This window comes from Trichechus manatus, unplaced genomic scaffold, assembly GCF_000243295.1.
Source record: "Trichechus manatus latirostris isolate Lorelei unplaced genomic scaffold, TriManLat1.0 scaffold00168, whole genome shotgun sequence".
Taxonomy (NCBI): Eukaryota; Metazoa; Chordata; class Mammalia; order Sirenia; family Trichechidae; genus Trichechus; species Trichechus manatus.
In genome coordinates, this window is record NW_004444104.1 from 864,771 (window position 1) to 881,144 (window position 16,374).

Sequence of the window (16,374 nt, forward strand, 5' to 3'; positions counted from 1 at the left end):
AACTGCCCAGCCTTTGTACCTATCACAATAGTCAAAACGATTTTCATTTAACTTCCTAGAACCAGACTCTCACAGTTGTTGAAAATAATACATAGTGCCAATTGTTAGTATAAATTCCTACAGAAATCAAACAGGATACTATGAACCTATGAAAACAGATGAGTTTTGTGTAAGCCACTCACTTTGTCAAACGCCCTTCATCACAAAAGTGGTAGGCTTTATTTTTGTTTTTAAACCAGTTGTTAATAATTCAGAATCCCAAAACAACTCAAGACGTAGTAGGACCAACAGCATTGCACAGTTTTAATTATAGGATTTATCTCTAAACACAAGTTCAAATTCATTTTCTACAGTCTCATAACAGGAGAAAGCAGAAAAGTCAACTCTTCATTTTTAATGCTGTTTTGATGAGGCCCAGTTGTTAACAACGCCCCAGTTTTTAAATTGCTAGTATGCGTAAACACTTGAAATTGCAAAATAAATAGTGCCTCCTAAGCAGTTAAGGGCAAGTTCAACTCTAAACTTAATACGCCTCAAGTTTCCCAGGGAGTTAGCACTTTTAGATAATAAATTGCTATTCACTTTTTCCATTTAGTTAACCCTTGATTTTTTAAATGAATGACTTCTTTCTTACTATGGCATTCCAATTAAAATATATGAAATTGTCTCTTTTTATTTACTTTTTGTCACATTTACTCTCTTGTTCCAATATTTTAGTTGTGCAAAACAATGTCTGAAAGCCTGGTTGATATAAAATAGGATCACCATGGAACACTGAAACATTACAAATTAACTTGGTTCTCATAATGCACATCAAAAAAATGGTGCTCAGATGATAAAGTCAAGAAAAAGTATCAAGGAGAAAGCATGGAGAATAGAACCTTTTGAATAAGCCTTAGTTTTTTGCTCACTATATGGAATCAACTTGGAAAAGCTACTATGGATAGCTGCCTTCTCCAGAGTAATAAAGGAATTATCCTTGGTAAGAATCAAAACTTTTAGATAGGCTATATTCTAAAATGTATTACATAAACCTGTCTTCTTACACACATACAACATAACTGAAAGTTTACTTGAAGGTTCAAGGTCAGGAGTACGAACAATACCTAATGAGGTGTATGGAGCCCTGGTGGTGCAGTGGTTATGAGCTTGGCTGTTAAGCAAAAAGCTGGCAGTTCAAATTCACCAGCCACAACTTGGAAACCCTATGGGGCAGTTCTATTCTGTCCTATAGGGTCGCTATGAGTTGGAATCAACTTGACGGCAATGGGTTTTTTGGTTTTAATGAGGTATATAGACTGCTACTCCTTTATACTAAGTGGTTATGCATTGAGTGTTGGTATTTTAGGGACCCAAAATATAGCACTTATATCTTTTCAAATTTATGGACAAACTAAGCAAACATAGTCAAAATGGTGAAGATCAAAATAACAGCTTTGATAGCAAAAACAGTTTGGTTTGCAGCCACATGGACTCCCTAAGACTTCACAACTGATTAAAACCTTACCTCCCAGTCACAGGCAGATGGCAGGCCTCCCCTGCCCATGTAGCTGACTCCATGAAAGAGTATAGACAGCCACTCTTTCTGATGTCAGACAAATCAAAGTAAAAGGAAGGGGTGAGCCCACATGCTCAGGACCTTCTCCCAGATCCCTTTGGGGAGTCATGACTGAGAAGCCCGGAGGCAGTCCCCTCACACTAAGGTTTTTAGGTTGTGTCTACTTGATACAACTTTTTGTCCCCTTCCTCCTCTGATTTAAAACATCACTTCTCACTTGGCCTTACCAGTCTTCTTATTTTAAATCCCACTCTGAATTTTCTGTGCTTTGGAAACCAAATAATCACGCTTCTTAGAACTTTGTGTCAAGTATAAACAGGTCACACGGGTCTAAGGCACTAAGTAAAAATGCACAGACAGCAACTTCAACGCTGTCTTCTAGACCTGGACTTTGATTTCAGAGCAAGAGTACTTCCAGAGCCACTTAACTATAAGAGATAAGCATACATTTTAAACATGTAATCCATAATCTTTATTTTAAAATGACATTGGCTTTAGTGCTATTCAGTATGCAACTAGACTACTAACATAAAGGTTGGAGGTTTGAACCCACCCAGCAGCTACACAAAGAAAGGCCTGGCAATCTGCTTCTGTAAAGATTGTAAGAAAACCCTGTGGGGCAGTTCTACTCTGTAACACATGGGGTCACCATGAGTCAGAATCAACTTGAAGGCAATGGGATTTTATTTATAGTGTTGATGTATTCCACTTAGTATGGATATTTAGAAGTTTCACTGCAGAATTATTAATGTGTTTGATGACAAGGTGATTCCTGACCCTGCTGGGAGCATTTCATAAGAGAGTTATACACACTTGTATTAACTTTCTGAAATCCCTCTGGATCCAAGTTTTACATAGGGGACTGTGAATCTGTATTTAAAAACAAAAGTCTAGAAAAACACAAAACTCCAATTAATTTGATCAGCTATCACAAAGGCCAGACTAGGCTTTCTGTGTCAATTTTAACATCCAAAAACAAATGTTAAATTTTTGCTTCAAAGTTAAAAGGAAGTCTCAGAAAGTTGAAGATCCAGAATTTATATAGTCCCATTATAAGAGAACTCTTAGTCCTTGTCTGCCTAACTTTGAAGACTTGAGCCTCAAGTATAAAGATGAACATTTAATATCTTTTGTGGCTCAAGTCTGAATTAGCCTCAGACATGCAACTCAGCTCTCTAAGAGATCCATTTATTTAAATGTATCTATTTACAAATACTTAAATATACCATCTATATCAACTAATCTTATTCCTTGAAAAAGTGAAGTAAAATAAACTCTTAACTAAATCAATGAGCACCTAATAAACCTAGTATATACCAAAGACTTGATGGTCAATTATTTGCAAAACATAAACCTACTAAAATTTTGGCATAAAGATATATAAGCAAGTTCTAATATTTCCAGTAAACACACATATTACACATACACACACATCACACTTTAATACAGGGAGATACCAAGTTTAATTTCCAATGAACTCTCTCTCAGGAAATACCAGTTACAAGGATTTCATATGTACATTTTACTTTATTAAAATTATGGCACTTAATATAACAGCAGAAATAATTACATGGCTTCACATCCAGAAGCAGTACAATTTTGGAGGAGCACACATTCCTATTACCAATAAAAGTAAAAAAAAGTTTTAACATATTCCTTAAGCCCTTAATTGCATAAAATATTTAGCATCATTTATAGCCAGTACACTTATATAAACTAATTATCATTCTTTCTTTTACATTCTGCAGAAGAAACATGTTAATGATGAAAATTAAATGTCAGTTCTGAATCATTCATGGGGAAAATACAAGCTCATAATTCCTCTTTTAAAAATAACTGGATAACTGTCAAATTTTACAATTTTTTAATGTTCTCCAAGTAAAATCCAAAAAACCCCAGCAAGTGCCATATTGAAAGTCAACTTTTTTTTAACTGCAGCACCGTTAAGACATGAAACAAAAGATTGCATTCTGTTCAACCACACTACATAAATTATGACACTTGTGGAAAATACGCACACACAAACATAAAGCAGGTGTTCTAACAACTGATAAACGTTATTTTGGTAGGCAGTTTTCAGAAACAGTATTAACATCTGGTTGTAAGAACTGCCACCATTTTGAGTTTCCCATATGCTATCTCCAGGAAATAAGAAGCCTGTAAACATAAGGTGTAAAAAACATTTAAAATAAAGATGCAAAGTGCACTCAGTGCACTCTAAGAAGTACTATCTGCATACTCTTAATCAAGTAATATTCAGGATTAAAATACTGTACCATTTTTTAAATACGCTAAGATGTAAAATTGCAATAAATTCATAATCAGATCCAGCTGATAAGAAAACAATGCATCCAAATAGGATCCACTTAAAAAAAATGATAAACTCCAAAGACTTAACTCCCCTTGTTTAAATCAATGATATGTCCAGTGTTTCATTAGCTCCTTCAAAAACAGCACGTTAAAAACAAAATTAACTTCATCCTAACCAGACATACATAGACTCTTACCTAACAAACTGCTAAGCTTTGGTTATGTAAAGTGCAGTTCAATAATGTGCCATCCAAGCCATTCAACACATCTAGCAATCTTTCAGTTCATCACCTTCTTCAAAATAACTTCCTTTTACATTTGGCTAAGGTTTCCTGTTGGTATTCACATTAATTAACAGCCCAAAATTCTTCCAGAACAATCACAATGCGCTTCACAGTTCTCAGATACATGGTAATGAAGCTTAATGAAATATAGCAATTCATGTTTGTGCTCTGACACATCAAAGATCTAGCACTGCTCCTTTTTTAAGTTCTTCACACTTTTTGTTGTATGAAATTCTCAAGTTTTATTATGATACAAGCAGTACACTCCATCACCCTCATAGCAACCTCAGAAGTGAACCTGTCATTTGGAATCTGTGGGAAAGGAAGCAAGTCAGGATATCTTGTTTTCAGGCCGTCTACACCGTAAGCTTCCAATGTATGGACATCATTTGTCAGTCCTTCCAGTTGCTGACTATACTCCTCTATCTTCTGTGCAAGTGCAGTTGGTTTCACATCTTTATCAGACTTTCCCCTTACAGCATAGTCAGCTGCAATCAGAGCTAATTTTGTAGAGAGGTAACATTTGAAGCACACCCATTCATTGGCATTTTTATGAAGGTCATTCCTGGCAGCTGAAAAATTTGCTCTAGCTTGTCTTAACCATCTACGTGCTTCAACGGGATTACCAACAGACTTGAAAGTGGGAGGAACAAAGAACCTTTGAGAGTAAGTCTGTCCAGCTGCAGGTGGGCATTTTTCTTTATTTTGTTGCTGCCTTTCAGATTTATGGCTTGTTGCTTCTTGATTCCAAGAGGTATAAAATCTTTGAAATGAGTACTTGTCTGACTGAAATCGGGATGCTGAAGTGGAAAAGGTTCGTCTTGAGGCTCTGTCTGCATTTTGATCCAGAAAAGCCTGTTTCTCTAATCTGTTGATTTCATTCTGCAAATGTTTAAAAACTTCATTAGCAATATCATGATTCTCTGGATTTTTGTCAGGGTGCCACTTTAAATACAACCGTCTAATGATCTTTTTTCTTTCAGATTCTGGAAGCTTCCAAGCTTGCTCCACCACCGACGTCACTTCTTTTAGGATTTCTGGTAAGGAATGAACCTTTAGCTTTTGGGGGGAATGATGTTTCGAAGATGAGGTTTTGTGGCTCTCTCTGCCAGGGAAAAGGGGAGGAATGCTCCGTAGTCCTGGGGCTAGAAACTCTGTAGGGCTGGTTGGTGTGGAAGGAGCGCTATCCCGGCTGTGAGAACTTTCATCAGGCCTTGAAAACTTATACAGATCAAGAGAGCCAACTATTTTGTATTCACTATAACCAATATCAATCTGATATATTTTTCCTAGAAAGCTACAATCGTCTGCATCTTCTCTTTCAACTTCTTGTACAATAATTGCATATGTATATGTTGGCTGGTATGATCCGTAGATATCACCACCTTCTGCATCAACAAGGTATCCAACATATTCTCCTGGGTAAAAAACATTCATTGGATCCATAAGCAGAGTATAATGAATTTCAGCAGGTATAGGAGTGCCAGGCAGAGGAAGTTCAAGTTTTGATGGTTCCGAGGAGTCATATTTCACTCCTAAACTGTCAAGCTTCTCACTGATCCTGTAAATATCATTGCATCCTAGCATAGCAATTAAATATGAAGTGTCCGAAATCAAATTGTCAGTTGCTGACTTAAGTGTCATTGCTAATGCTAACAGGAAATTAATGTCTTTACTGTCCGAATGTTGTATGTACAGCAGAATGACTGCATTACCAAATCTCTTCAAAAAAGCAAAGGTTTCACTTCTGCTGTGGGGAATTGGATTAAAACCTTTAACTCTTAATGTTGTTTGAAGTTTTTCAAAACAGGAAACTTTCAATCCTTCTCTCAGGGCTTTGCAAAGTTTTATGGCTTTTTCTTCATTGGCCAGGAAAGCATTATCATTTTCATGCTTCATGATTCTAATTAGCCCTGTAATGAACTGCTCAGAAGACAAGAGCAACTGCAATCGTCCCTGAAGAGAACACAATGCTCCAAACTGACAGACTTTGGGAGTCTCTTCATCTAACTGTTCTTCAAGAATACTGCTCAATAAACGAGGTCTTAGTTTTTGAGGGAAAAGCATTATCAACTTAGTATGAAATCCATGGTCTTTCCCTAAGTAACACTGGCTAAGATCAACCAACATTTGAACACCAATATTCCCCTGGATTCTACTTTTATAATGTGGTGCATCATCAAACACTAAGACATTAGACTTTACTAGTCTACCATCCTGGCTTGGAAGGTGAAGGGCGAGGTCTCGTGCGTTCTCAAGGTCGCTTCTAACCTTGACTGAATCATTTTGCAGACTCTTGAACAGGCCAGAAACTACTCTCTTAACTGTACGCATTTCATTAGGATCTAATTGTTTTCCTTCAGAATTTTTGAATATGCGACTCAACACTTCAACATATTGTTTGGTTGAAATAATATCTTCAGTGCCTAAATGTTTGAATAGCTGATGAAATGTGCCAAGTTCTAAAGGTAGCTTGTACAAATAAGGTTTAAAATCAGATTCACATTCCAGATTTATCACTACCTCCTCAGGCTTCAAAAGTTTCCAACCATCTTCTACCATCACAAAAGCAACCCCCCGCAGTTGAAATCGGAACTCCCTTTTTTCTGCACTGAGAAATTCATATATGCTCCTTAAGACCTTAGCTCTAGTTTTTACCATTTCTTCATCCAAAGTTGTAATGTTGCATATGTTTCTGCAGTTATTAATGACCTTATCAAGAGGTGGATCCAAGTTAACACTAAGCATACTTAAAACTTGTTCAAGCTGTTCCTGTGGACCAAGGTCACTACCTTCTTGTTCTTTGATACTCAAGGGGGTGGCTTTCTCTGGAAGAATAGGACAGGATGTCCATAACAGCTGCAGCACATCACACTGCTTGAATTTAGGGTTTACTTGTGCTCCATTAAACTTTATAAGAGGAAGTGTTCCATTCACCTCTTGATATTGAGGATGAAATCGAATGAATTCAGCAGGGGCCCGCTCAGGACATAAGAATGGTATCAACGACAGTTCCTTCAGAAAATTTCCAGATAACAAATCCACTCGTTCTTGGAATATATGATGGAGAAGGATATCAACTGTATTTTGCAATGTTTCTTTAGACCAGTTTTCTGTATTAGCTCTCACACTGATTTCCTTAGCAAACTGTAGCAACTGCTGCTGAGAAAGTATATATTTCAGTCCAATATTTCTTAAGAATTCCACCCAGGATGTCATAAATGCAATTTGATTTTTGGGTTTTATAAGTTGTTCCAATTTTTTAAAGAAATCCTTAGGAATAAACAATTTTTCAGGAAGCATAACTTCAAAAACCCTCACAGTTCTATCATAGAAATGCTTTGCTTGCTTTAGTCGACTGTTAGCATCATGGATTATCAACAAGCTTTCCAGTTTTTCAAAAAGTTGTTCCTTAATTTCTGATATTTCCTCAATACTAGATAATCTGTTTTTAAGATAGATCAAGTGTTCTAATTTTGCCTCATAAGAAAGATTTTCAATTTTTGGTAAGAGGTGTTTCAAATATACCTCAAGATCATCTACAGGTACACAGCCAACCATCTCATAGAGTTCCTTTAAGTGTATTTTTTCTTCAAGGAATGCAGATGATGATGATTGTGTCCACTTTTCCACTTCAGCTGAAGGGATACTTTTTGTAAGTACATAGCACGTTCCAAATTTTGCAATGCTCATGTATCGACCACTGATGGATTTGTAGCATGGAAGTGACTTTAAAATTTTAATGTCATCTTGAGACATTAAGTGACTCAAATTACAGTTGAAATACATCAAAAGTGCCTCAAAGTCATTTTCTACTAATTTTTCAGTTCTAAATGTTGAAGTCTGGACCATGTAATGTACAGCCTTCAAAATGCTTGAGGGGCTCTCTATGTTTGCCGTGTGGCATGACAACAGAGGAACGAACGCACTGTCTTTGGAGCAGATTTTGTTCAAAGCAAGCTGAATACAGCCAGCTTTCATTAGGGCATGAAAAACTTTATCGGTCTGGGCATTTGGAAAAACTGCTATATGCATAAGACTTAGAGGAAGCAGAACATCACCTTCAGGAACCACAAGCTGATTAGCTGAAACGGTAAATTTTGTTCCTGGAAGCAATGCCCAGTCTTTTAGGGTATCAACAACAATGTCAAATGTTGGTTTTGTTTCTTCCTGGTCTTCTTTCACACTTACAGATTCACTGATAAAATGCCATGCATTCTTCAGCCAAGACTCACTTGCAAAATTGTCTTTCCACCGTGTACAATTTTTGGTCTTATATTCACGAGGCAGTACAGACGATAACAAATCAGCAAAGCTGGAGATGTCAAACACTTTTGCAACATTACAGTTCAATAAAATATTACTATATTTCAAATATAATGTATTCATAAACAAGTCTTTGCGGGATGGAATCAATTCATGGTAAGTTGTTAGAAACTTGGGTCGTTTTGCATCAAAAGTTTGCAAAACACTGTCCAATGTAATGAGAAGGGGCAATCCCTCAACTTCAATCTCATTTTCTTCTGCATCCTTAAAACAATAATCAACTAAAAGTTTTAAGCTATGAAAAAGTTTTAGGTTAGTCTGCTGAAGACGACAAGGCAGCTTCCCAATATGGCAATTAGTATCAGGAGAGGAAAACGTCATTAAAAAAGATCTCACGTCAGCAGGAGTTACATAACTAACAGGAATATCTGCATCTGTAAGACAGTGGTAAAGATTAGCAGTTTCATCACAGTTATAAACCAAGTTGAAACCAATTTCTAAAAGTAAGTGTTTTAGTCTATAGACATTCTCTGCTACTGTTTTTCGTGTTGTGATATTATAATCTGCATTTTTAAGGTGTTGTAATTCATCCTGTAGTAAATTGTCAAAAAATGGTCTAGTTTTATTTGAAGTAGACATATTAATCCAAGTAATTATAACTGCAGAGTGTAAATCAGAGCCATCAATATTTGGAGCCCGTACAACAGGTAAAAGACGTTTCATGTCTTCATGAATGCAGCTATACAGCGCTTTCACTAGGCAGTATAAATCTGGCTGCAGATCAAGCCTGTTGACTGGAAAAAATGATAAAAACTTTTTTAAAGTGTCCTTTACAACGTGAATGGGCATGTTCTGTAGAACTGACATTGTTGGGTCAGAGCCAGGGAAGTACCGTTTTTTTAATTGGATGAGTAACTCAACATATGCAGGAGCTATTAATGCTGTCATTAAGCTGTTATTCCAGTCACTTCGAACACCCACTCCATTATCATCACGCCACAGATTCCTTCTGGCTGAATCTAGAGCAAAGTGGCCATTCACATGAAATGGCAGCCCTGTCTCCAAAGAGAGGGGCAGAAAGCAGAAGGCCCGATGGGGTTTTTTATAGTTGTGAGTGATGCAGGCAGCTACTCCACCACGTGGGAAAAGAGTAATATCTTGGTTCTTGTGAGCTGATATAACACTCTTGGATACCTTTTCCATACTTGAAAAACCTGATCTATTACAAATTAGCCATGTAGTGAGATTTCCTTCAGAGTCCTCAGTATCCATAGTATAGGTTATTTGTTGAACTGGTATGTCTTTGAGCTGCCTCTTTTTAGTAACACTGTCAATTACAGATGCATGAAATTGTTTCCTTTTCAATCTGTCTCCATCAGTGATTTTGCCCCTTACTGAATACAGTACATTTAGAGCTCCAGTAGCTTTATCTATTTCACAAATAGAAATTTTTTCCATGTGATTAAGAAACATTAGAAGTTCTGCCCCATCTGAGCGCAATTTGTCCAAAAGATTCTGGACCATCCTGTCTGATGATGGAACTGAGGAAATTTCTGAAACTTTTGCCATGTCTGCATTACGAAGAGGAAATCTAAACATTGTGCAATTATTCAGTTTAAAGTGAGTCCCCAAATACAGATCCAGAACATCTGAGAACTGTGTCCTAAAATCTGCATCCAAGTCTCTAAACATGCGTCCAGGACTGACTGACGTGGCTCCTGGTGCGTATCGGGCGTGAGGATCAAAAATGCACAGGATGTCATTGCCAGAAATGAAAGAAGGGCAGTCTGTAATATGATACACAGAATTAAATCCTATTCCATATTGTCCTGTTTTACAAGGATTTCCTTCTTTGGTGCCTTTTCCAAGATTCTGAATTCCTCTGACATCATCTTCTGTAAAAGGTTGATTGTTATACACACACAGTGCTGGCCCTTGCAACGGTGCCCATTTATCATCAAAAATTCTATCAACTGGGTGCTGTCTAGGATCAAACACAAAGCAGATTTCAGTGGCTTTTGCATCATCAGCATTTTGAAGAAGTTCTTTCAACATTTCCTTTTCTGAAGGATAGGCATTAAGAATACTCTTAATTCTGCTGGTCAGTTTTTCTTTCTGTCCAAATTCAGTGCCCAGTGTTGTAAAGCAGATGTTGGATGCGTATCTTTCTAAGGCTTTATGCCGCTTTGGTACTGCTCCTAGTTTTACAGCTACTTCCCTGGGTATATCAGCATGACAATATTTCACAGTGGTATCTTTAACTTTTATCCAGGGACAATCATTGTAGCATAAAGATTTGGCAGGGAGAAGCACAAGGTTAGTATCTGGCAATAATATTTTGCCATAATTTTTCTCGCAAAATTCTTGTTTCTTTTCTCTAATGAGACTCCATATTCCTTCACTAATTATTCGTCGGCAAAGCTGAAAATTCTCTTCAGTTATTTGCTTTGTTCCTCTTTCTTGATCTATAGATTCCAAAACAAGGGCAAAATCTTCAACAGTAAATGACTGCCTCACACCCACACTTTCAAATAGTTCACGGAAATTATTTTTATATTTATTAGGCAACTGATAAAGATACGGTGCTGCTTCAAAATTCAAATGAAAAGAGACTTTTTCTGGGTCAACATATGCATTCTCAACTAGAATGAAGCTACACGATTTTAACTTTTCAATAACTGATACCTTTATGACTTCATTTTGCATCATTGCTTCATGAAGGTATTTGTAGCAAGCATTGGTGATATTTTCCTGGTATAATGTAATTCCATCATCAACTGATTTGGCAACTTCTTTCAACTGATTAATAACCAGCTCAACTGTTGGCTTCTTAAGTAATCCCAAAAACTCTTTAACAGCCAATGACATTGAACCACAACCTCTGAAGGAATGGGAATTTTCATTCAGAATTGGTTGTAAAAGACAAACGACATCTTGATGCTCAGCTGTGTAAAGGTCAGTGGCTGCAAACATGGTTTCAGGTTTAAAACTGTTACCCTTCCATTCCAAAGAAAAACCTGCTGGTTTTGTTAGATATGGAAGGAAAGGGATTGTTTGATATCTTGTAGCAAAATCTTTTGCTCTAGGATCCCTGATTTTTAGTTTTTCATCAATAAGACTTAATAGGATACTACTTCTTAGACAAGCAGCAACATGGTCACTTTTATTAATCTCGGCTACTGATTCTGCCCGTTCTAGCATGTCATCCCATAGAATGTCATCTTTTGCCATACCTAACTGAACTAGTTTAATCAAAATAATAGGGTTAAGATAATCCTGAGTAGAGCCATAGGGAAATCGCCCATCTTTAGTATCAAATAACTTTGCAACACGTCCTTCAGGATGAATCAATCTTGATGGTAAAACCAAAGGATGCCCCTCTAAAGAGCAAGGGATACAGGGAGTAACACGAAGAATTCCTGAGAACTCATCAATTTTTTCATTTAGAACAAAATTCATTAAAGGATCTCTAAGTTCTGCTTCAATTTCTTGAATATTTGGAAAAAACACTTCTGAAAAAAACTGCTTCTCTGAAAATGTATTTTCAAGAAGTATCTGTTTGCAGCCAGCTTCTTCAAAACCTAATTTTACTGAAGAAGGAAGCTCAACAGCACAGAGGTTTTTTGACCCAGTCTTCTTGAGGTATTTCAAAAATATCTTGAAGGCTGCAGGGCCAACATCTTTTCTTTTAAGTATAGAGTCATCTAGAAATCTCACATTCTTCATAGAAACCCATGTAGATCCATCAGAGAAGACTCTGGTCAGTTCTTTTCCTTTCCCATGAGCTATATCTTCATAAAATCCTTGACAAATAACAGAAAAATCATCATGAACTAAGTCAGGATCAGGCCATACTGTGTAATAAGTATAATCATCCAGCTCCCCACTGACTACCAGGTCCCGCAAGACACTAAGTGCCTCTAAGTAAGCTTTCACCACAACATGTCTCATGAAGGTGGTATTCCATCGTCCTTTTGTATCTGTCTTCCAGATTTCTTTCCTATTTGAAGTAACAGCAAAACACCCATTGATGTGAACTGGCAAACCTGTTTTTATTCGTAAAGGTAAATAGCAGAACACTTCTCCAATGTGTGGCTTCACAATCCACTTCTGGTCCTGAGTTTCAGAGAGTAGAACACTTACTGCACCACAAGGAACAAGTCCCAGTCTCCTTCCACTTTCACTCAGGGAGAATTTTAGAGCCTCCCCTGTATCCATGCAGGTACATATAAGCCATGTGGTGCACTCCAATGTCTTTTGTGGCAACTCATCTGATGGCTTCTTTGCTTGCCCAGATTTAGCCATTTCAAAGAGAGCAGCTGGGTCGTCATCTGGACCTCTAAAAAGTGGTGAGTGTAAATCAGCAATTCTTCTGAACACATGATGAAACTCTTCAACTGTGATCTGAAGGATGCAAGATGACTTTGGTGCATCGGTGGGAAGCTTTTTATTACTGCTGCTGCAAGTCTTCATAAGTTTAGCAGCTTCCTTTAAAACGCTTAAAACAGGAGCATTCAATGCTTTGGATGAACAAATTTTTTTTTTAATTATTATTGTATCTTGTGCTAAGTTGGGATTGGTTTCTTCAATTTTCAAGTATTTTAAATACATTGAGTTTACACTCTGAGTGAAAATGATAAGCCTGTGTCCACAGAGACTAAATTCATCCACGAGAGAGTAAATATCTGCTGTGTTGTAGCAAGTGCTACTAACTTCACTCACTTTAGCTTCCTGTTGAGTTCTAAAGGAAAGTCGGAAAAGAGTTCCTTTGTAGCTGTAAGGTGCTTCTACAGTCAAAGGTAACTGACAGCCAAAAACATTTATAAATGGTTTGAACTGATTAGGAAATTTCCTAAGTCTTTTCTGTTGTTTACTCCAATTTATTTTGATCCCAGGATTAGATTTGTCTTTAATGTGCTTACTGATATGGTTTATGTTTGGATCAAACATTATCATGAATTCTCGACTCATAATGATGGGAATGTCAGTGATATGGTACACAGAATTAAATCCAAGACCAAATTTTCCAACTTTGTCAACTTCTCCTCTCTTTAAAGATTCTCCTAACCTAGTGATATTCACAAAATCTGAATCTGAGAACTCAGAATTATTGAATGACCACAAAGCAGGGCCATGGCAAGCTGCCATCCCTGGGTCCAGGAGATTCTCCCTTATGTCCATATTTCTCCTCATGTCAATCATGAAACTGCATTCTGTTGCACTTGCATCATCAGCATTTTGAAGTAGTTCTTTAAAAATATCTGACACTGAAGGGTATTCTTCCAGAATATTTTTTATTCTTACAGTAAGTGGTTCTCTTTGTCCTGACTGCTCAAATCCCATGTTTTCAGGATTGATCAATCTTGTACTAAGGCAGGGAACTTTTAACCATTCTGCAGTTTTCATGGGTATGTCCTCGTGCACCAAAATGATCGGCTCCACCGAATCTTCCAGCAAGTCGTTAAGGTCATCAACTTTGATGTCACAATAACAACATTCATGAATTGGCTTCATGATAAGTTTAGAAGGACTTTTGCTATGATGTATAGGAACTGGAGTATTGGGGCTTGCTGGAATCTGATTGCTATACAGCCACCTGATGATATTCAACATAAGATGAAGATTTTGTTTGCTTTCTTGTTCACTAAGCTCTTGATCGCTTTTGAGATATATCTTCTGAATGACCATGGAAATGTGATCTGATGTCAGCTCCTCTATAGACCCACAGACTTTAAACAACTGGTGGAATTTTGCCATGGTTTTAGGCACACTATGCAAATAAGGTTGAAGGTCCAGATCATGGATGGGTTTTATCACTGCTTGGGCAAGGGGACAAAATTTTTTGCCAGTCCAGACCCAGGGAAATTTTAAGGCCCTAAAAGAATCTTTGCCTTCATCTAAATGATCGTGCATGAATCCATAAATTTCAAGCAAAATATGCTGGAACTGATAGTAGTCTTCATCACTAAAGGTTTTTGAAGTGTACCAATCCACAACAATTTTGAAGTGTTTTAAGACAGCATCGATGTCAGGTTTTGTGAAAATGCCTAATGCTTTTTCCAAGTTTATATGGATACTTTCAACAAGAGGGACTGATGAGCCAACCAGAATTGCATGAGCTACATCACACATATCTGGTGGTGCACAAAGATTACAGAGATCTCCTTTCCAGACTAAAGACCCTGGATAATTTGGAGGCCTTTCCTTGCAGGCTGGAACCCATTTTATTTTCCTCAACGTCATTTTTCCTTCAGATGACTGCAACAATGTATGGTTCTTATTTAAGACCAGTAAGAGTGTCTTGGCTTTCTTTAAAAGAGCATCTTGATTTGGACAAGAACTGGCCTCTAAGGCTTCAATTTTTTTTGCCACTTGCACAACATCTTTCTCTTCAAGACTGGCTTCATTTTTCAAGCCAATCTGTCTCAAAGAGTGAAGAACATCTGGTGAGGTAAAAACTGAAGGTGGAAAACAGATTTCTTCTTCATCATAAAAGAGATCTTGTAGTACTTCTATATCAGAATCAAAGAGTTCGCTGGCAGACACCATCCTTTCCTGTGAAACCTGAATGAATTTTAATGGCATTAACCAATCAATCACATTTGAATTCTCATTCTTAAGGGAGGATAGATTCTCAAGAATCCATAACATAAGCTGTTGTACCTCTTCGTTTGAGTAACATGCATTTTCAATGTCTTTTAAAACAAGCTTTAAGCAGCTAGCGGTCTTTAGCTTCTCTATTTTCAGCATGTTTGCCAAGCGCATCGTAGCTTCATCACTACTGTCTATTACAGAAATAGAAAGTCGCAGGTTAGGCGGAAGCCTGGCAGTATGATGCAAGACTTTACAACCTTTCAATTTTGTATAAGAGGAAATTCCCTGACCAGATGAATGGTTAATCCTCTTGAATATTGGCAATTCTTGAATTATTCTTTTCTCCTTTTCACTGCTATCAGTTAAACTAGCTAAGAACTTCCTCAGAGCATCTTTGTGTGTTGGAAGTAGTGAAGCAATCTGATTACACAGCTTCTGCAATGGCATCTTCTCCATGATCTGCAAAACAGCACTGGGTAATGGTGAATGAACATACTTTTTAATAAGTGGATGTTGTATAGAGTGGTCTAGTTTTTTAAGGACAATTCCTCCAAGTTTCTGTACAATATCTGCTAAAAATTCTGGAAGCTGTGCTTCAGATTCATCATCTAAAATAACTAAGGATGGAATCCTGAGTCTAATGAGTTCCACACATGTCTGACCTTCTTCTAGTGCCGTTCTGGGGATAAGTGGCATTTCATCAAATAAAGTCAAGTCCTCTGAAAAGTGTATATAGAGATTCTTCCAAACCATCTTAAGCCATGAAACAGATGGGTGATTTCTGTCTTCACTGAATGGATACCACTGAACAAGGAGGTCTCTGCCGGGCCAGAATGTATTCATCACTTCTTTGATAAGACGTGCAAATCGTTCTGGATTTAGAAGCTGCAGCTGAGTACAGGGTCTTCCTGCAAATCACATACAGAAATGTTATACATACATATAATTCTACTGTAATTTATTTCATTTTCTATTCTCAAACATTACATAGTACTAAAAAGTCATTTTAAGAGTTGTAAGTGCACTGTAAAAAATGCAAAAATCCAGCATATGAAGGCTCAGATAATTTTAAATAATAATGATAGAGAACTTATACATAATCCCTATTTAGAATATGGGAGAAATAATCCTTTTAGAAAGTGCTTATTTAAAAAAATGTATGAAGTACATTTAAATGTGCTTTAAAAACTATCCTGTAATATTCTGTGAATGGAGTCAATATGGGAAATAACTTTTAGTGCCTATTTGTCCACAAATAAAAGCACCAAAGAAAATGCAGATAAAGTTTATATAAGTATCTTTTTATTTAAGGGTAAATAGTTTATAAACAAACGCTATATGAATTGCTTTTAGGTACACTAT

General features: G+C 37.0%; 1 protein-coding gene across 1 annotated transcript in view; it reads right to left on the bottom strand.

The window, feature by feature from the left end:
* Nucleotides 1-2,731: 2,731 nt before the first annotated feature.
* Nucleotides 2,732-16,374, bottom strand: part of SACS (sacsin molecular chaperone) — a 77,772-nt gene continuing 64,129 nt past the window's right edge. The window contains exon 8 of the mRNA XM_004386560.3: nt 2,732-15,920. Coding sequence (XP_004386617.1) covers nt 4,363-15,920 — 11,558 coding nt within the window. The 3' untranslated portion in view covers nt 2,732-4,362. The remainder of the gene's footprint in view (nt 15,921-16,374) is intronic.